General features: G+C 50.8%; 2 protein-coding genes across 8 annotated transcripts in view; one reads left to right on the top strand and one right to left on the bottom strand.

Moving 5' to 3' along the window:
• The first annotated feature begins 4,772 nt into the window (after nt 1-4,772).
• TIMM22 (translocase of inner mitochondrial membrane 22) lies at nt 4,773-10,733 on the top strand. Its single transcript, XM_026517798.4, has 4 exons — nt 4,773-5,205; nt 6,712-6,908; nt 8,519-8,591; nt 10,006-10,733. The coding sequence occupies exons 1-4, from the start codon at nt 4,968-4,970 to the stop codon at nt 10,080-10,082; spliced, it is 585 nt and encodes a 194-aa protein (XP_026373583.2). The 5' UTR covers nt 4,773-4,967; the 3' UTR covers nt 10,083-10,733.
• Nucleotides 10,734-12,668: 1,935 nt separating this feature from the next.
• ABR (ABR activator of RhoGEF and GTPase) overlaps nt 12,669-15,743 on the bottom strand; it is a 174,690-nt gene continuing 171,615 nt past the window's right edge. For all 7 annotated transcript variants that reach the window (XM_026517793.4, XM_057317831.1, XM_026517794.4 and 4 more), the window contains one exon: nt 12,669-15,310. In XM_026517793.4, coding sequence (XP_026373578.2) covers nt 15,221-15,310 — 90 coding nt within the window. In that variant the 3' untranslated portion in view covers nt 12,669-15,220. The remainder of the gene's footprint in view (nt 15,311-15,743) is intronic.

Genomic DNA, 15,743 nt, shown 5'->3' with positions numbered 1-15,743 from the left:
AGAACCCCTCTCCTTCTAATTATCAGTCAGGAACATTCACCATTTCCTGGGACTTTCCTACATATTTCCAGCAGTTCATGTCTTACTTTTCTGCCCTATGACCCCTCAATTCCTGGTTTCCTCCGAAAGGGGAAGGTGTTCTCAGTCTCCAAAGCTTGGTGGCCATGAGTGCTATGCTGTCAGATACAGAACAGCAACGACAACAAAACAGCTCTGACTCACAGCATGTACTGATGTCCATGGTGTGAATGTCATGGCCAAGTTCAAGCTACCAACGTGATGTCACTGATCGCAAAGTGGAGAAGAAATGCCGGCGATACACCATTCCATAGCATTCTTTTCTTCTCTCCTCCTTTGTTTCCTTCTTTCCTTTCTCTCTCTTTCTCTCTTTCTTTCTTTCTTTCTTTCTTTCTTTCTTTCTTTCTTTCTTTCTTTCTTTCAAAATTTTATTTATTTATTTGACAGAGAGAGAGCACAAGCAGGGGAAGCGACAGAGAGAGAGGGAGACGCAGGCTCCCTGTGGAGCACGGAGCCCAATGTGGGGCTTGATCCCAGCACCCTGGGATCATGATCTGAGCTGGAGGCAGATGCTTAACTGACTGAGCCACCCAGGAGCCCCTTGCTTTATTTTTTTTAAATAATTTGTCCTTTAAAAAAAAATTCTTTTAAGTAATCTCTACCCCCAACGTGGGGCTCGAACTCACAACCCCAAGATCAAGAGTCACATGCTGTAGTCCAACGAAGCCAGCCAGGTGCCCCCACCCTATTTATACTTCTAACAAATCCCTCTCTTCTTGTGGGAGCCGGCCGGGGTTGGTTTCTGTTGCTTACAACAAAAATAATATTTACTCTGTGGCTTAGAAAATTCTGGTCAGAGAGCAGGGGAAGCTCCTTCCTGTTTGCTAGGCCAGAAGTTAATTAGTTGGCTCCTTTTTTGCTTGTTATCTTGAAGTTTTAGAACCACAAGAGATAAGGATCAGTAAAGGAAGTTTTCCACAACTCTCCATCTTCTGCCATCAGTAATAAAGCACTGATTTTTTATGAACGATGAAATTAGCTACGCTGCTTTCTCAGAAAGGTTTATTTTGTTCTTTTTGCTTCAAAAATCCAAACAGTAGAGAACTTATCCTGCCTCTCTTAGAGGGGTATACCGAAAGAGGTTCCTCATGGGACAGAAGTGGGGTGACTTAACCTCCTTTTGAAAATCCCAATGATTAGATAGAAACCGCTTCCATTATAAAGGATTTTCAATCACAGCTTTATTGGAGACACCAAAAGTTATTACTATATACGTTAAATATCATCAAGTAACAAGCTAGCCAAATATCTCAGGATTTGGAGAAAAATGTATGAACTTTGCAAAAAACACGTGGTGCTTTTTTGATCCCTTGCTTTTTGTAACTTGAATGGGTATTCCCTTTAGAAAGAAAAGGCCAAGCCATGTGGAACAAGGCTTGTGGGACACTGGTGACAATTTACCAAACCCATCCCTTCAAAGATGCAGGAAGGACTGCATATGGCAAATAACCGAGACTCTTTGCTTTGCAAGTTCATGTTTGTTCCAACAGGCTGTGGGCACACCCACGGTACCTCTCAAATTTTGAGCAGTTACCTCCCATCCCAGGGTTTACGATGATCTGGGGGGGTGCACCTCTCCCCCCGGACGATTCCAAGTTTACCAGCCAAAGCCTCTGAACAGAAATCTAGAGGACCAACAAGAGTGGGCAACTTTAACCCTAGATCCTCAGCCCAGAAAAACTGGCCGTTGCTTGGCTCTCTTGCTGCTGCCCTGAGAGAGGCTGTATGGGCATCTTAGAGTGAGCTAGGGCTGTCCAGAGGGAACCTTTGGGGAGAGACAAGTGGTATGGCTGTCTACCCAGGTAGGGGCAGCCTCTGCCCAGGTGTGGTGCCTTACCCAACATTCCTCCCTAACCAGCAACTCTAGCCAAACGGGTGTGCAGGTGGCCCTATGTTAAAGTGAACACCTTGCCTTATGCGACCAGATGTGACAGACAGAGCAAGGATTGTACCAACTCTTAATTCCTGAACATCCTTGGATTTCCCCTCTGACCGACACTTCTCACCCAAAGACAAAGCCATCCTTGTGACGCTGGTGGATATCGTCACCTTCTCAGGCCGCTTCGGCTTCTGCTCCAGCCCAGCTCCAGCCACTTCTTAGTACCTTCTCCTTCCATGAACTTCTCAGACGCCATATTTCCATCCTCAGCTCCCAGAAATCCTCTGGGTTTGGAGGACATGGGCCTAAGCCCTTTATTTTACTTATTTAATTTTTAAGATTTATTTTATTTATTTTAGAGAGAGAGTGCACACGCATGGGGGTAGGGACAGAGGGCAAGGGAGAGCAGATCTCAAGCAGGCTCTGCGCTGAGTGCGGACCTGATGTGGGGCTCAACCTCATGACCCTGAGATCACGACCCCAGCTGAAACCAAGAGTCGGATGCTTAACTCACTGGGCCCCCAGGCGCCCCAAATTTCCCTTAAATACAAAGTCACTTGTCCAGCAGCCACTATCCACAGTGGATCAGTTGGCTCCTCAGAATATCTATGAGGCTGGACCACCTGCCGGCGACAGGACTATTCAGACTACTTACTCCCTGTTACCAAATTCACATACGCTTCAAATCCACGTAGGACACAACGCACTTCTCCACTGGGACCTCTTCATTCTATCCCACTCGTGCCGTTTCTTTTACTCATGGGCTCCAGTGACATGCTGAGCCAACTACAGGCCAGCTGGGGACTCTCGGACACCTGGGATGAGATACGATCTGACCTCTCTCCCATTCAGCACCTACTCTCTGGCGTCCTTCAAGTGAGGAATCCTCCCCTCAGCGTGTTCTGACTTCTTCCTACAACACTCCCCGTGAATCTAATTCATCTTTAACTGTCCCCTGTTCTCCCTGACCCACTGAGATGCTCCCCCCGGAGCCTTGGGGCCAGGACAGACAATCCGGGCTAGGGAAGCAAACTATAATGTGAGACTGCTGGACTCCAGGGCCAGAGAGTGTCCCTAGACTACTGGCAGAGGCTCAGCCCAGGGAAACGGACATGGGAAACCACTTCTCACTTTCAGAATATGTTTGAAGAGGTTCAAGCTTTCCATCAGCTGAAACCCATTCCACTTATGGAAGGAAATGGATGGGTGGAGAGAGACGCCAGTGCAGTGCCTGTAACTGTTCTCTCTCCAACTCTGATCCAGGCCAAGGATCCAAGGATGTTCCATAAAAGGCTCCCTCCTTCATGGACCTTGGCCACATGGAATTTCTTCATGTGCTGACCCGGATCTTACCTGAACTCTAAACAGATCCTTTGTCTGGAGATTGATTATTGCTCTCTAAGTAGTTCCATGCATTAATTATTTAGACTGTTCCTTGCTTTCCAAGGCCACCTTACCTGGGACTTGCTTGGGGGGGGGCGGGTCGCAACCCAATTTCTCTCAGATCCAACTGTGGGTCTTAAGACCTCGGTATATATCAGAGCCCTGGGTTCCTCATTCGTCTGGAAGGAAAGGGCGGTTGGAAGGGCATGTTGAGTTAGAGGTGCTTAGGGGAAATGGTCTGGTTCTTGTGTTTAGGAGAAAGGTCTAAGCTGGAGATAAAGATTTCAGATCACTACTGCATTAAGGTGGAGTAGAAGCCACAAGGATGAGTTGCTCAGGTGGAATGAGCTGCGTGAGAAGAGAGTAAAGGATGAAGCCCTGAGAGGACCAACAAGAAAAGGCCAGGAAGAGGTGCCTGCAAAGGAGATCGGGCAACTGGAGAGGCTGTAGCAAAACTAGGAGAGAGACGCTCCACCAAAAATATGAAGAAACTTCAGACAAGGAGGAAAGAGTCAACAGTGTCAAATGCAGTGGAGGGAAGTCTAGTAAAATGAGGTCTGAATTAGATTCAGCAACTGGGAAGTCATGGGGGACCTCTGGACCAGCTCATTCAGTGGCTTAGTGCAAACAGAAGCAGGGTGAAGCATATGCCATGCTCTCGGGCACAGAGAACTCTGGGTACCAAAGTTCTCTGCCAATGGTGACTGGCTAGGCTCACCACCTGTTTCCATTTATGTTTCTCTTAGCTAAAACACCCAATTACATTGCTAGTCTGGAGCAATGCACTAGCTTGGGGTCTATTTTACAAACTACTGCAAAAGTTTGTCTGGGTTCATATACAGTACTATCTTACAATTGGTTTCACATAATATAAACTTGGCTTTCCAGGGCAATGCTAGTCCCACATCACCAATTCCACTGACAGCAACAACTGGCTGCAGGAGCAGCAGCCCCAGCCTTGAGCTCTCCATCTGGCCAGTCGTCTCAACCTCCTACCACCGTCCCTGATTTTTCTTATACTTGGCTAGTTTCGCTCATTTGTTCACTCATTTGTTGGGTCCCTTCTCTCTCCAAGGTTTAATTGTCAAACAAAACATATATTGCATACAATTATACCACGCTTTCACGTTTATTTACAAAGCACCTTCCACCATTGACCTCTGTAAGGAATGCTTAAGCTGGAAGGGCAGTGGCGGGGCGCGTGCGCCCCCTACCGTGGCCCCGGAGCGCTGCAGCCTCGCGGGCACGCTACCGCTCCCCCACCCGCTGTCGGGAGCTCCGGAGGAGGCGGCGAGGTGAGTGCCCACGCAAAGCCTCCTGGGAAATGCCTGGCCTACAAATCCCTGTACCCACCGCGCTGCAGCCGCGAAGAAGGGGGAGCTTTCTGGTGACTCTAAATCTTGATGCTGCACAAGTCTGATTCAGTATTCACAAGAGGCTTTTGGGGAACATGATATCTCTTTCGCCGGATGCACGAACGGACTTTGCTGCCGCGGTTTCTTGGACTTGTTGTTTGTGGCGAATCTGCCGTTGCGTCGCGGAGGCTAGGCGCGCAAGGCCTTAACGTGAAGCTTGCGGAATCTGCTGTGGGAAGGCAAACGCCAGGGTTTCTCGGGCAACTACTGTCATGGCGGCGACTGCCCCCGGTGCGGGGGCCTCCGCGTCTGAGGCGGCGGGGTCCGCCGAAGCCCCGCTGCAGTACAGCCTTCTCCTGCAATACATGGTGGGCGACAAGCGTCAGCCCCGGCTTCTGGAGCCCAGTAGCCTGGGCGGGATCCCGAGCCCAACCAAGAGTGAGGAACAGAAGATGATCGAGAAGGCGATGGAAAGCTGCGCCTTCAAGGCAGCGCTGGCCTGCGTGGGAGGTGAGGCAAGACTAGGGGGCCCTTTGGGAGGCTGAGGGCTTGGACGGCAGCGGGGTCCTCTGTCAAGAAGACCACGCGCCTGGGAGGCGAGGAGCCTGTGGACCTCGAGCTTGACTACACCCCTGCCGCGATCCGTGAACTCGAGTAACCCTTCTCTAGGCCCTGAGGTTAGTTTTCGCCTCCGGAAATTGGATCAGAAAATCGGTACTATATGGGTCGGGGCCTGGAGGTTGGTTATAAAATGGCTGACTTCATTCATTCGTTGATTCGCTTTTAAATAAGCATTCTTTCGACAAAGTATTACAAGTAACCATCACGTGCTGGGCGGTGGAGGGACAGGGTAAGAGACCAGAGCCTGGTTCTCATGAAGCTAACATTTTAATATATGTAGAAGCAAGAGTGTTGAGGAGGAGCCTGGCAGGGAAGAGCAGGTGCAAAGGTCTGCCAGGAACCGGCTTCGGGTTTGAAAAACAAAGGCCAGTGTGGCCAGTGTGACCAGATGGCGGTGAACAAGGGGAAAGAAATCTGGAGCCCTCCTCCCCCCTTTTAAAACCTTTTGAAGGTTTAAATGTTTGAATATATGGTGTCCCTCCTGTAAAGCGGTTTGCCACATTTGCAGATGAGTTGAAATCTCAATGAGAATGAAAGACAATCAAGAAACAAATATAGTGAGTGCAGATGTGAAGTATAGTAGAAAGGAAGGAGAGGGGTATTTTTTTGGTTTGGGGAAGGCTACAAGAGGTGACTGCAGGTGTATCTTGAAGGGTGGAGAGAACAGGGGTAGACAAAGAGGAAGGGAAGTGCCCTTTCAAGTTGGGGGTGGAGTTGGGGATTTGGGCTTTTTGCTTTTAGGCATTAGGGCAGTCATTGATGCCCATGATCCAGCATGGAGTGGGGCAGAGGAAAGAAAAGTCTGTGGCTAGGGAGACGGTATCCTGCATTTGCTAAACTGAACTCAGTGAGGCCTGATGACAACTGTGAACGTCACCATCAAAGTCAACAGCTGAAGGTATGAGTATAGACAGCAGAAGGTTAAAGATTGAATCTTGAGGAATGTTAGAAAATGAAAGGAGGCTGGGGCGCCTGGGTGGCTCACTTGGTTAAGCATCTGCCTTCGGCTCAGGTCATGATCCTGGGGTCCTGGGATCGAGCCTGCATTCTGCTCCCTGCTCAGCGGGGAGCCTCCTTCTCCCTCTCCTCTGCTCGTGCTCTCTATCATTATCTCTGTCTCTCTCTCAAATAAATAAAGTCTTAAAAAAAAAAAATGAAAGGAGGAAGAAATCCAAAGGAAGTCAGAGAAGCTGTCGTCAAGATAGTTCCTGGCTTGTGTGATGTGGAAACCAGGTAACTGGAGGGTTTGAGTGGTAAGGTAGAGTTGGAGGGCGTACGTAGAGGGTGTCCCCTTTGCTGGTGGCCATCCAAAATGTGCTTTTTGAGTATGATGACCTCATTACAGTAACCCAGAAAACATGCCAAAGAAATCTTCATTTCTGTGTTTGTTTTTAGGATTTGTCTTGGGAGGTGCATTTGGGGTGTTCACTGCCGGCATTGATACCAATGTGGGCTTTGACCCTAAGGATCCTTACCGTACGCCGACAGCAAAAGAAGTTCTTAAAGACATGGGACAGAGAGGAATGTCCTACGCCAAAAATTTTGCCATTGTGGGTGCCATGTTTTCTTGCACTGAGTGTTTGGTAGAATCTGTAAGTGTCTCTGCCTTCTGATAAAGCCTTGCCTGTACCATCTTATGACTTTTTTTTTTTTTAAGATTTTATTTATTTCACATAGAACAAGCAGGGGGAACAGCAGGCAGAGGGAGAGGGAGAAGGAGGCTCCCTGCTGAGCAGAGCCCGAGGGGCTCCATCCCAGGACCCCAGGATCATGACCTGAGCTGAAGGCAGATGCTTAACCAACTGAGCCACGCAGCCCCCCCCATGTTATGACTTCTAAAGAGAAATGTTAATTAGAAAGCAGATCAGAGATGTCTGATACTTGCTAGATTGAATTTTTCGTTAAATAGGCCCCACTGTAAACTTTTTATGCCTTTATTGCATTTATTTGGGCTTGCATTGTTTTTTACTTCTCTTTGTAGGCTAGAATTTGGTTTATTTTTTTAATTCTTAAAAATTCTAGTTAGTTAGCATACAGTGTAATATTAGTTTCAGGTGTACAATATAGTGATTCCACACTTCCCGTACAACACCCGGTGCTCATCACAAGTGCCCTCCTTAATCCCCATCACCTATTTCACCCATCTCCCTTCTGGTCACCATCAGTGCTCTATAGTTAAGAGTCTGTTTCTTGGTTTGCCCTTCTCTCTCTCTTTTTCCCTTTGCCCATTTGTTTTGTTTCTTAAATTCCACATGGATGAAATCATATGGTATTTGTTTTTCTGTGACTGACTTATTTCACTTAGCATAATACTCCCTAGCTCCATCCATGACATTTCAAATGGCAAGATTTCATTCTTTTTTATGGCTGATACTCCACTGTGTGTGTATATATCTTTATCACATCTTTATCCATTAGTCAATAAATAGATGGACGCTTGGGCGGTTTTCATGATTTGGCTGTTGTAGATAACGCTGCTATAAACATCAGGGTGCAGGTATCCCTTTGAATTGGTATTTTTGTATTCTTTGGGTAAATACCTGGATTGTATGGTAGATTTCTTTCTTTCTTTTTTTTTTTTTTAAGATTTTATTTTTAAGTAATCTCTACACCCAACCTGGGGCTTGAATTCATAACCCTGAGCTCAAGAGACACACAGCTGAGCCAGCCAGGCGCCCCAAGGGTTCTATTTTTAACCTTCTGAGGAATCTCTGTACTGTTTTCCAGAGTGGTCGTACCGTTCACGGTCCCACTAACAGTGCAGGGGGTTCCCCTTTCTCCGCATCCTCACCAACACCTGTTGTTTATCGTCTTGATCGTAGCCACTCTGACAGGTGTGAGGTGATATCTCATTTAATTTTGATTAGCATGTCCCTGGTGATGAGTGATGTTGGGCATGTTGTCATGTGTCTGTTAGAAGTTGGTTGAATGATTTTAACCATGAGCCTTACTGGGGAACCAGAGAAGAGATCAGGGTCGCTTCTCAAATGGCGCGCTTGGTTTCAGCACTCTGGCACCACCTGCAGGAAGCTTCCATGAACACATTCAGATTTTAGGAACTATATTTTGGAAAGCAGAAAGGATTGGGTTTCCTTTGGGGAGGGACTAAATTAGCCAGCTAGAAACCCTGTTTTTTTTTTTTCCCTTAATCATGTTGTCTGGCTTGTTTCTTTGGCTCTAAACTGCACTTCTCCACCCACAGTACCGGGGAAAATCAGATTGGAAGAACAGTGTCATTAGTGGCTGCATCACTGGAGGAGCCATTGGTTTCAGAGGTTAGTAAACAACTCTTGCATGGTTTTCTTTGTGGCCTTGGACAACGTGCTGTAGTTCACATTTCCAAACATATGAGTGTTTCAGGGACAGCCCAAGGCATATGTGGACACTTGATACTCTTCTCTTCTGACAAGTAAATCACATTTACTTTGCATTAACCTAATTTTGGAAACTTCTAGTTATCTAGATTAGAGTTTTCTCATCTTTGGCACCGTTGGCCTTTTGGACCACATAAATCTTTGCTAGAGAGAGAGTATGGCTGTCCCGTGCCTTGTAGGATGTCTTGCAGTGTCCCTCGCCGCTTCCCACTAGAAGCTGTAGCATCCCTTAGTGGCGGCACTGAGAGTGTCTCTAGACATTGCCGGATTCCCCCAGGGGACCGAATCACCCGTGGCTGAGAATCACAGGAAGATCTAGATTTTAGGAAAAAGAACTGCCCTCTCATGGAAAAGATGGGAAGAACTTCCTCCCAGGAAGGAATTTTGAAGTGTGTCGATCTGTAGGATAGCACAGGAGCACGGCTGGGTCTCGTTCAGCCCCGGAGAGCCCGCTGAACCAAATGGCAGGCACTGTTGAACTTTCAGTTCCGTGCGTTTCAAATAGTTCAGGCATTTTTCTTAATACTATACAACTGTCAGCTTTAATATTGTGTATCAGTTATACGGTAATGTCTTTCTGCAGTGAGGATTCTTAGACTTCTACCCATTGAAAGCCAGATAGGGATATTCTGGAAATGTCAGGTTATCAGCAGTAAACAACAAAGAAAACAGTTCTCTGCACTTCTCGCTGTTGGCGGGCCCATCAGGAGTGTGGTGTGGGGGTGTCAGTGACCTGACTCTCCCAGTGTCCATTGCTAGGCCACTCTCCATCTGCTGTGTCCTGATTTACCCGAAACAAAAAGCCTGTTTTCTCCTTCTCGGAGAGGCAGGATGATTTGCTGTCATTAAAAGCTGCTTCTGCTGCTCAGACAGCCATTTGTGATTTATAAAGTAACTTTTCCTTTGGTCTGCCCATCGCTCAGCTCTGTCAGGGACGTGGAGAAGCTCAGCTCCCTCTGAGATTGCTTTGATCACCTTCCCAGGAATTTATTTCATAAACACATCAGGGTAACAGGCCATGTGCTTTCACTTGCTTCCAAGGGCTGGTTCTCTTAGCCAGTTTCCTGCCCATGAGGGGCTATTTCATGAAACTGGAAATCGTCATTTTTTGGAATGTGAAAAGTTGACTGTGTGGCTAGAAAAAGCCCTGGAGTGGCTTGTGGACACAGCTCCCTGGGAGTCTTCCAGATCCGCTGGGTCGGTTGAGTGACTTAGGGGGTTGACACCAGTGCCTTTGCCGCCGTGGCTAGGCCGGACTCGTCGTGTGTCCCCCCCCCCCCCACACCCCGTAACATCATTTCTGTTCACTTGACAGCTGGCTTAAAGGCCGGGGTCATCGGTTGTGGAGGTTTTGCTGCTTTCTCTGCTGCCATTGATTATTACCTACGGTGAGAGTTAGTGCCTCCGGGGAAGGACACGGTCAGCCCAGGGTCAGCGCTGCTCTGTGGAGGCCAGCTCCTGTCCCACGGCAGCCCACTCGCTTCAGAGACCGCAGACCTTTGTTTTCCCTCACATCGTTGGTGTCATGAGGGAGCCACCTGGCCGCCGCCTGCCACCACCTCTGAGGAGCCACGTTCTCTGCTCCTGGATTCCAGCCACGCCGTGTGCGGGCTGCGCCATACCGGCCTCTCTCGGGCGCATCAGGAGTGTGCGGATTGTAGGAATTAAGCTCCCCAAGTGTTCAGTCCCGACCGCAGCTGGCCCTCCTGGTGGCTTGGTGCGGTGGGACCAGAGGTGACTGGACATGTACCAGGAAGCTGGTCTACTTCGGGACTCCGCGCAGTCGTCCATCTCACATGGCAGGGCAGAGTAAATTTATATCGTCTGACCCATTATGTCGTTTTGTTTAGTGTTCTGCTCTCTTTGTTAAAAAAAATTAGATTACAGTTTAAAAGGTTGGTTGGTTTTTGGGGGGGAGGGAACACTGACAGGGTGGGTCTTTGGAGCCACCCCTGGAGCCAGAGTGGTCCTGTCCCCTCCTCTTCCACTTCCCATTACGAACAATTAAGGCTGTTCATACCATAAAATAAATGAATAAATAAAGGGTTGGTTTATTTTTATTTTCAAATTCCGCGAGTCCCCAAAATGTGGTGCCAGGTGGCCCAGAGATTGGTCATCCAGAAGGGAGAGTGAGAAAGTTCCTGAGAAGTGTGGGAATGTTCGATTCTCAGGGTTTACAGAGTAGTGTTTTTCTGAGATTGGCACGTCAGCCAGGGCCTGCCCTCCAAGCAGCCCAGCCCAGCCGTGCCCTAGGACACATTGAAATTCCATGCATAAGCCCCTGGCCTCTTCTAAAAACCCTCCTATGGGCCGGCTGATGGGAATGCCTACCGTCCGAGCCACATTGGTTTTAGGCTCTGACCGCTGGACCAGGCCCAGCTCAACGTGTGAAGAGTCCTGCTGTGGTCCTCCTGATGACTCCGTCTGCAGCGACTGGTGAAGATCAGACAGTGCTGAGGGGCTGTTCTCCATTACCCTTGTTCTCCGGTGTCAGGTTTTTTTGTTTGTGTTTTTTTTTTTAACATATTAAGTGTTTTTTTATTTGACCTAATGGCCTTTTTCTGACAATAGAAGCTCAGCCTAATTGTGTGCCCCAGGGCAAAAAAATAGGCTTTTGTGGTTGGGATCTGCCGGGAGTGCCTCTTCACTCTGGTCCTTGGTGATGACACGAAGGGAATGAGCGCAGGCTTTGCCATGTGGGGCGGGAGGGTAGGCTCGGTGGGGCCGTGAATTCCAGCCACCTTCAGCCAGCGGTAATGTCTCTTATTCTCTACTGCACACTAACTCCTTCACCTTTTTTTGCTTTCTTCCCCCCTTTTCTGCTGCCTTCTAGCTTACCCCCCCCCCCCAGCCCCAACCAATATTCAGACTTGGCTGAGAAGTCCAGATGTCCCAAGTGTGTGTGTATGTGAGTGATAATATCCAACTCAGCCGGTAGCACCTTCCTTTGGCCACCGCTGCCGCTTCCTCTGCAGCGAACGCGAGCTAACGCACAGGGCTTACGTCCTTCTGTGATGAAGCCTAAGTAACATCCAGGCCAGTCTCACAGGTATGAGGCTTCACTGCTCCTTGGCCCGCTGGAGTATCCTCAGAGGTCTGGGAACAAAGGAGTGTTTCCAATACTGTTGCTAAATCAGTCCCCTGTAAGCACTTTGCAAGCAAGAGCAGACGCTCCTACCTGGCAGCTGTGGAAGTACCGGGATGCCTGGCATCTTCCAGCAGGCAGCCTGGCGAGGAGGGTCGAATGTGCCGAACGAGTACCCGAAATGCTGCCCTTATGACTGTCTTGGAGCAGTTGAGCCCTGGGGCTATCAGTAGCCATCATTTCAATAAGCCAAGCATTGTCCACACTGACTATTCAATCAGGAAAGGAGATGAATAGTTTCCTGTTTAAGATGGCTAAGGAGTCAGTATGAGCTCATAAACCAAACACCAATTTTCAGAGACATCTGTTCCTGATCTCCAGAATAAACATAGCGTCCAATGGCTTCGGCTGGTGGGAACCTGTATTAACCCCACTGGCTCTCCTAAAGGGAGGCTGGGCCCCCCAGGGGATCCAGCTTCTCCAACCATCAGACTAGGCCAAAAGGCTGCCCCAAAGACACCCACTTCCAAGGAAAATGTAGAGAAACGTTTACATAAAATAAACCGCCTCCACTTGGATAGACAACTTTCTGCCCTCTCTTGGAGGGATACTGACGGGCAGGTCTTTGGTGGGGCGTTTGTCCTTCGTGAAAGGAATCTGGCTGATAACTGACCTGGAGGCCTCTGTGAAGCACAAGGAGGGGGCTCGGGCTTACCTCCCCCCGCCCCAAACTGCCCCGGCCCCCACAGGCTGAAGGGAAGCTCAGGGGAAGTTAACTGGGTGCACAGATTCCTGGAAACTCACATCTGGAAGCAGCTGGAGAGTTAAAATATTTAGATTGGTGGTCTTCCCTGGACTACTGAGTATACAAATGTCCACACCACAGGGCTGAGTCGTGTGCAAATGTTGGGGCTTTGCATTTTTTTATTAACATTTTCTTTTCACGTGGTTTACATCAATTTATAATAATCTACATAAGTTGAAACAGAACATAGACAAAAAAAAATATATCCTTACCAACTTATGAAAGTCAGATATTAATGAAGTTTCCCATCCTACCTGTATCAGCAAAAACTGGCAGCCCGTAGCCATTGTGCACAGGGACAGGCATCCCGGCATTCCCGAGGCCTGTCTGCTGGGCTCCTGTTGGCACAGCCTGCCCTGCTGGGCACCGTGGCCGGGGGTTCTGGGCTGCACGGTCCCTGACTCTCAGGAGAAGCCACGGGCTATTTCCTTGGTGCAGCTTCCTTAGTCCATGCCTGGTACCTGCCCCCCCCCCACCCTGGGGGTGGAACTTATAAATATTCTGAGCCTTTTGCATTTCTCAGCCCCTCCAGCCTTCCTCCCTAAGCAAGCTTGGGGGGTGCGGTGGCTACCTGATGCCAAGAAGCAAACCTCTCGTTTGGGGGAGGTGGGAGCACCCATTTTGGGCTGTAACTAGCTCGAGCTGGGCCTCCAGGTCACTACCATCAATGGCTTTGGAAGCGAGAGCCTTCCGTGCCACACACCAACTCCCGCGTGCTGAGCAGAGACGCCAGGGGTGATCACGGGCTGGGATCTCTAGACTCAAGTGGTGGTCTTCCTCTACCTCCTGTCCCAGCGAGCAGGGCTCCTTGCTAAGCGCTAACAGGCAGCTATGTGGTCCGAATCACTTCCCTCCTCTTAGGCATTTCTGTCCTCTGATGTGCACAGAATGTGTACCGCTCTGCTCGAGACAGGGCCACAGGTGTGACCACCACGAGGAAGGGCCCGCCTCTCCCTGAGCCCATGCTGTGGCTTTAGGGCCAGCAAACCTGTCCTTAAAACTTAGCCCTGAGCACAAGCTGAAGGAGCTGTTCTCTCCAATTCTGAGGGCCTAGAATCTGCTCTCTGCCAGCTAGGAGGGCCAGAAAGCCGCGTGCTCAGGCCCTGCGCCCCCAGCGTGCTCGCTCTCCCAGGCCGGCCCCTGAGACGGGAGGAAGCTGCGCTCTGAGGAGACTTCTCATTCCTTGCTGGTGCGGAGAAATAGGTCTCAGAGTTGGGAATAGAACCTGCTGGTCCTCTACGCTGGAGCAGAGTGTCGACAGTGAATGTCCCCAGCAAAGCCCAGTCCCAAGAGAGGCAGGTGCCCATTCCTCCCCAACGTCTGGAGTGTCCTAGAGTTCCCCCAAAAGGCCGCATCTGGGGCTGGGGAGGCAGCACCACGGTGGCTGGCCTGCTGGGCCGCGCCAGGCGTTGCCAGGCCCCGGAGCACGCGTGGCCGTGGGGGCTGCCCTGTGGCAGTGCGTGGCTGTGGACGATCATACGATCTAAGGCAAAGGCACCGCAGGGGACGTGAGGGGCCAGGACGGGCTGCCTCCCGGACGGAGCCTGCCTGTTTCTGGACACCTGCTTCAGCCCTACTCGTTGCCATCCTAGAGACCTGGCTCCCCTAGAAAAGCCACGCTAAGTCCTTGCTGCTGAGAGCCGCTTTCCCCCAGCTTAGGGCCCCCAGGGCTCCGTGGCACTCCTCTGAATCTTCCGCCTGTCTTGTTTGCTCGGTGGCCCGACTCTCCTGCCTCCCCCGATTCCTGACCCTCTGGCTCTCTTGATATCAGGTCACTTGTGAGTCTAGACACTCAAAGGAAATAGAACACCAGGGGAAAAGGAACTGAAAAGCAGAAGAAACAAAGATGCCTTACTAGGAGGCGGGAGATAGAACAGATAAACCCCAGAAATGGAGATTGTCAGGTGGAAATTCCAGAGATCAGCTCTCTAGCTCTGTGCTAAGCTGAGGATTAGTGTGAGGCTGTGTCCCTGTACGACATTTGCACAGGCAGCAAGGCCAAGCAGGTGTGCTTCCACAGGCGGGGGCGGGGCGGGGGGGCAGCAGGCGCGGCCTCGGACGGGCCACCGCTGCCCAGGGCCGCCTCAACTTTCAGAGTAATGGAGCGAAAACCAAGGCTGCACATGCATGTGGGCAGGCTGGGAGGAAGGGGAGGGTGGAGGCAAACCGAGGGGACGCTGCCCGGAGGCTGCAATCTGGGAGCAGGGCCAAGAGAGGATAAGCTGGCCGCAGTTACAGAGCGCAAAATAAAAGCCCTTGGACCGGACTGGGGGGGCGGGTAGAAAGTGTTGGAGGAAACGAAAGAACAAAGCAGGCTGTCTGTATGCCCATACTGGGTCGGTCACTACCATTTCTGCATGACAAATAGACATGACACAATTCCCGAACTGCACGGGTAGGAGACACAGCTAGAGGGACGGAGGGCAGGGCCCGGCGCGCGGCGGTGGGGCTGGGGCGGCTGGCTTTGTACAAGGCGGCGCGAAAGATGCACGTATTCCAGTTCTTGGAAACCTGCGTCCCTTGGAGTCTGGAGTGCTGGGTTTGGGAGTTTTCTATTGGAGTCTTTCAAGTCTGTGTCGGGCCCCCCCCCGGCTGGAGACGCTGGCCCGGGCCGCCCCCCGCAGCGGCTCCCACCTTGGGCTACACGTCGGTGGAGAAGTACAGTGTGTTCCGCTTCAGTTCTGCGAAGGAAATGGGGGGGTGCTGCAGGTAGTAGAGAAGGACCTGGACCTGCGGGGGACAGGGAAGACTCAGGCTGGGCTCCTCGGCCTCCTGGCCCTCCTCCCATCTGCCGAGAAGTGGTCCCTGGGCTGGGGTCTCCTCTGGGCCACCCCCTCCCTGCCCTCAGGCCGTCTGGGGCCACGTGTCCCCCCCCCCCCCCCCCCCCCCGCAGCCTGGGCGGGTGTGCCCATTGGCAGCAGCAGAGAGCGCCGCGGGGCAAAGGGCTGGGGAGCCTGGGGCCACTTGGCCAACCTCTGTGGAAGCTTCCGACCTGCTCCGGAGCTTGGCTTTCATGGGCAGCCCTGCCTCCAGACCGCACTCTGACCTGGATCTTGCAGGGATTCCGGAGAAGCTTCCTCCCCCTGGAAGCAATCCTAGAGCTTCCACACAGGAGGACGAGGCCCCCGAGGTCTCCAGGGCCCCTGAGCCTGCTGTCCGAGAC

This window comes from Ursus arctos, unplaced genomic scaffold (genome assembly GCF_023065955.2).
Source record: "Ursus arctos isolate Adak ecotype North America unplaced genomic scaffold, UrsArc2.0 scaffold_24, whole genome shotgun sequence".
NCBI classification, from domain to species: Eukaryota; Metazoa; Chordata; class Mammalia; order Carnivora; family Ursidae; genus Ursus; species Ursus arctos.
Note: the sequence above shows the minus strand (reverse complement) of the source record. Positions and strands in the feature narration are given on the sequence as shown.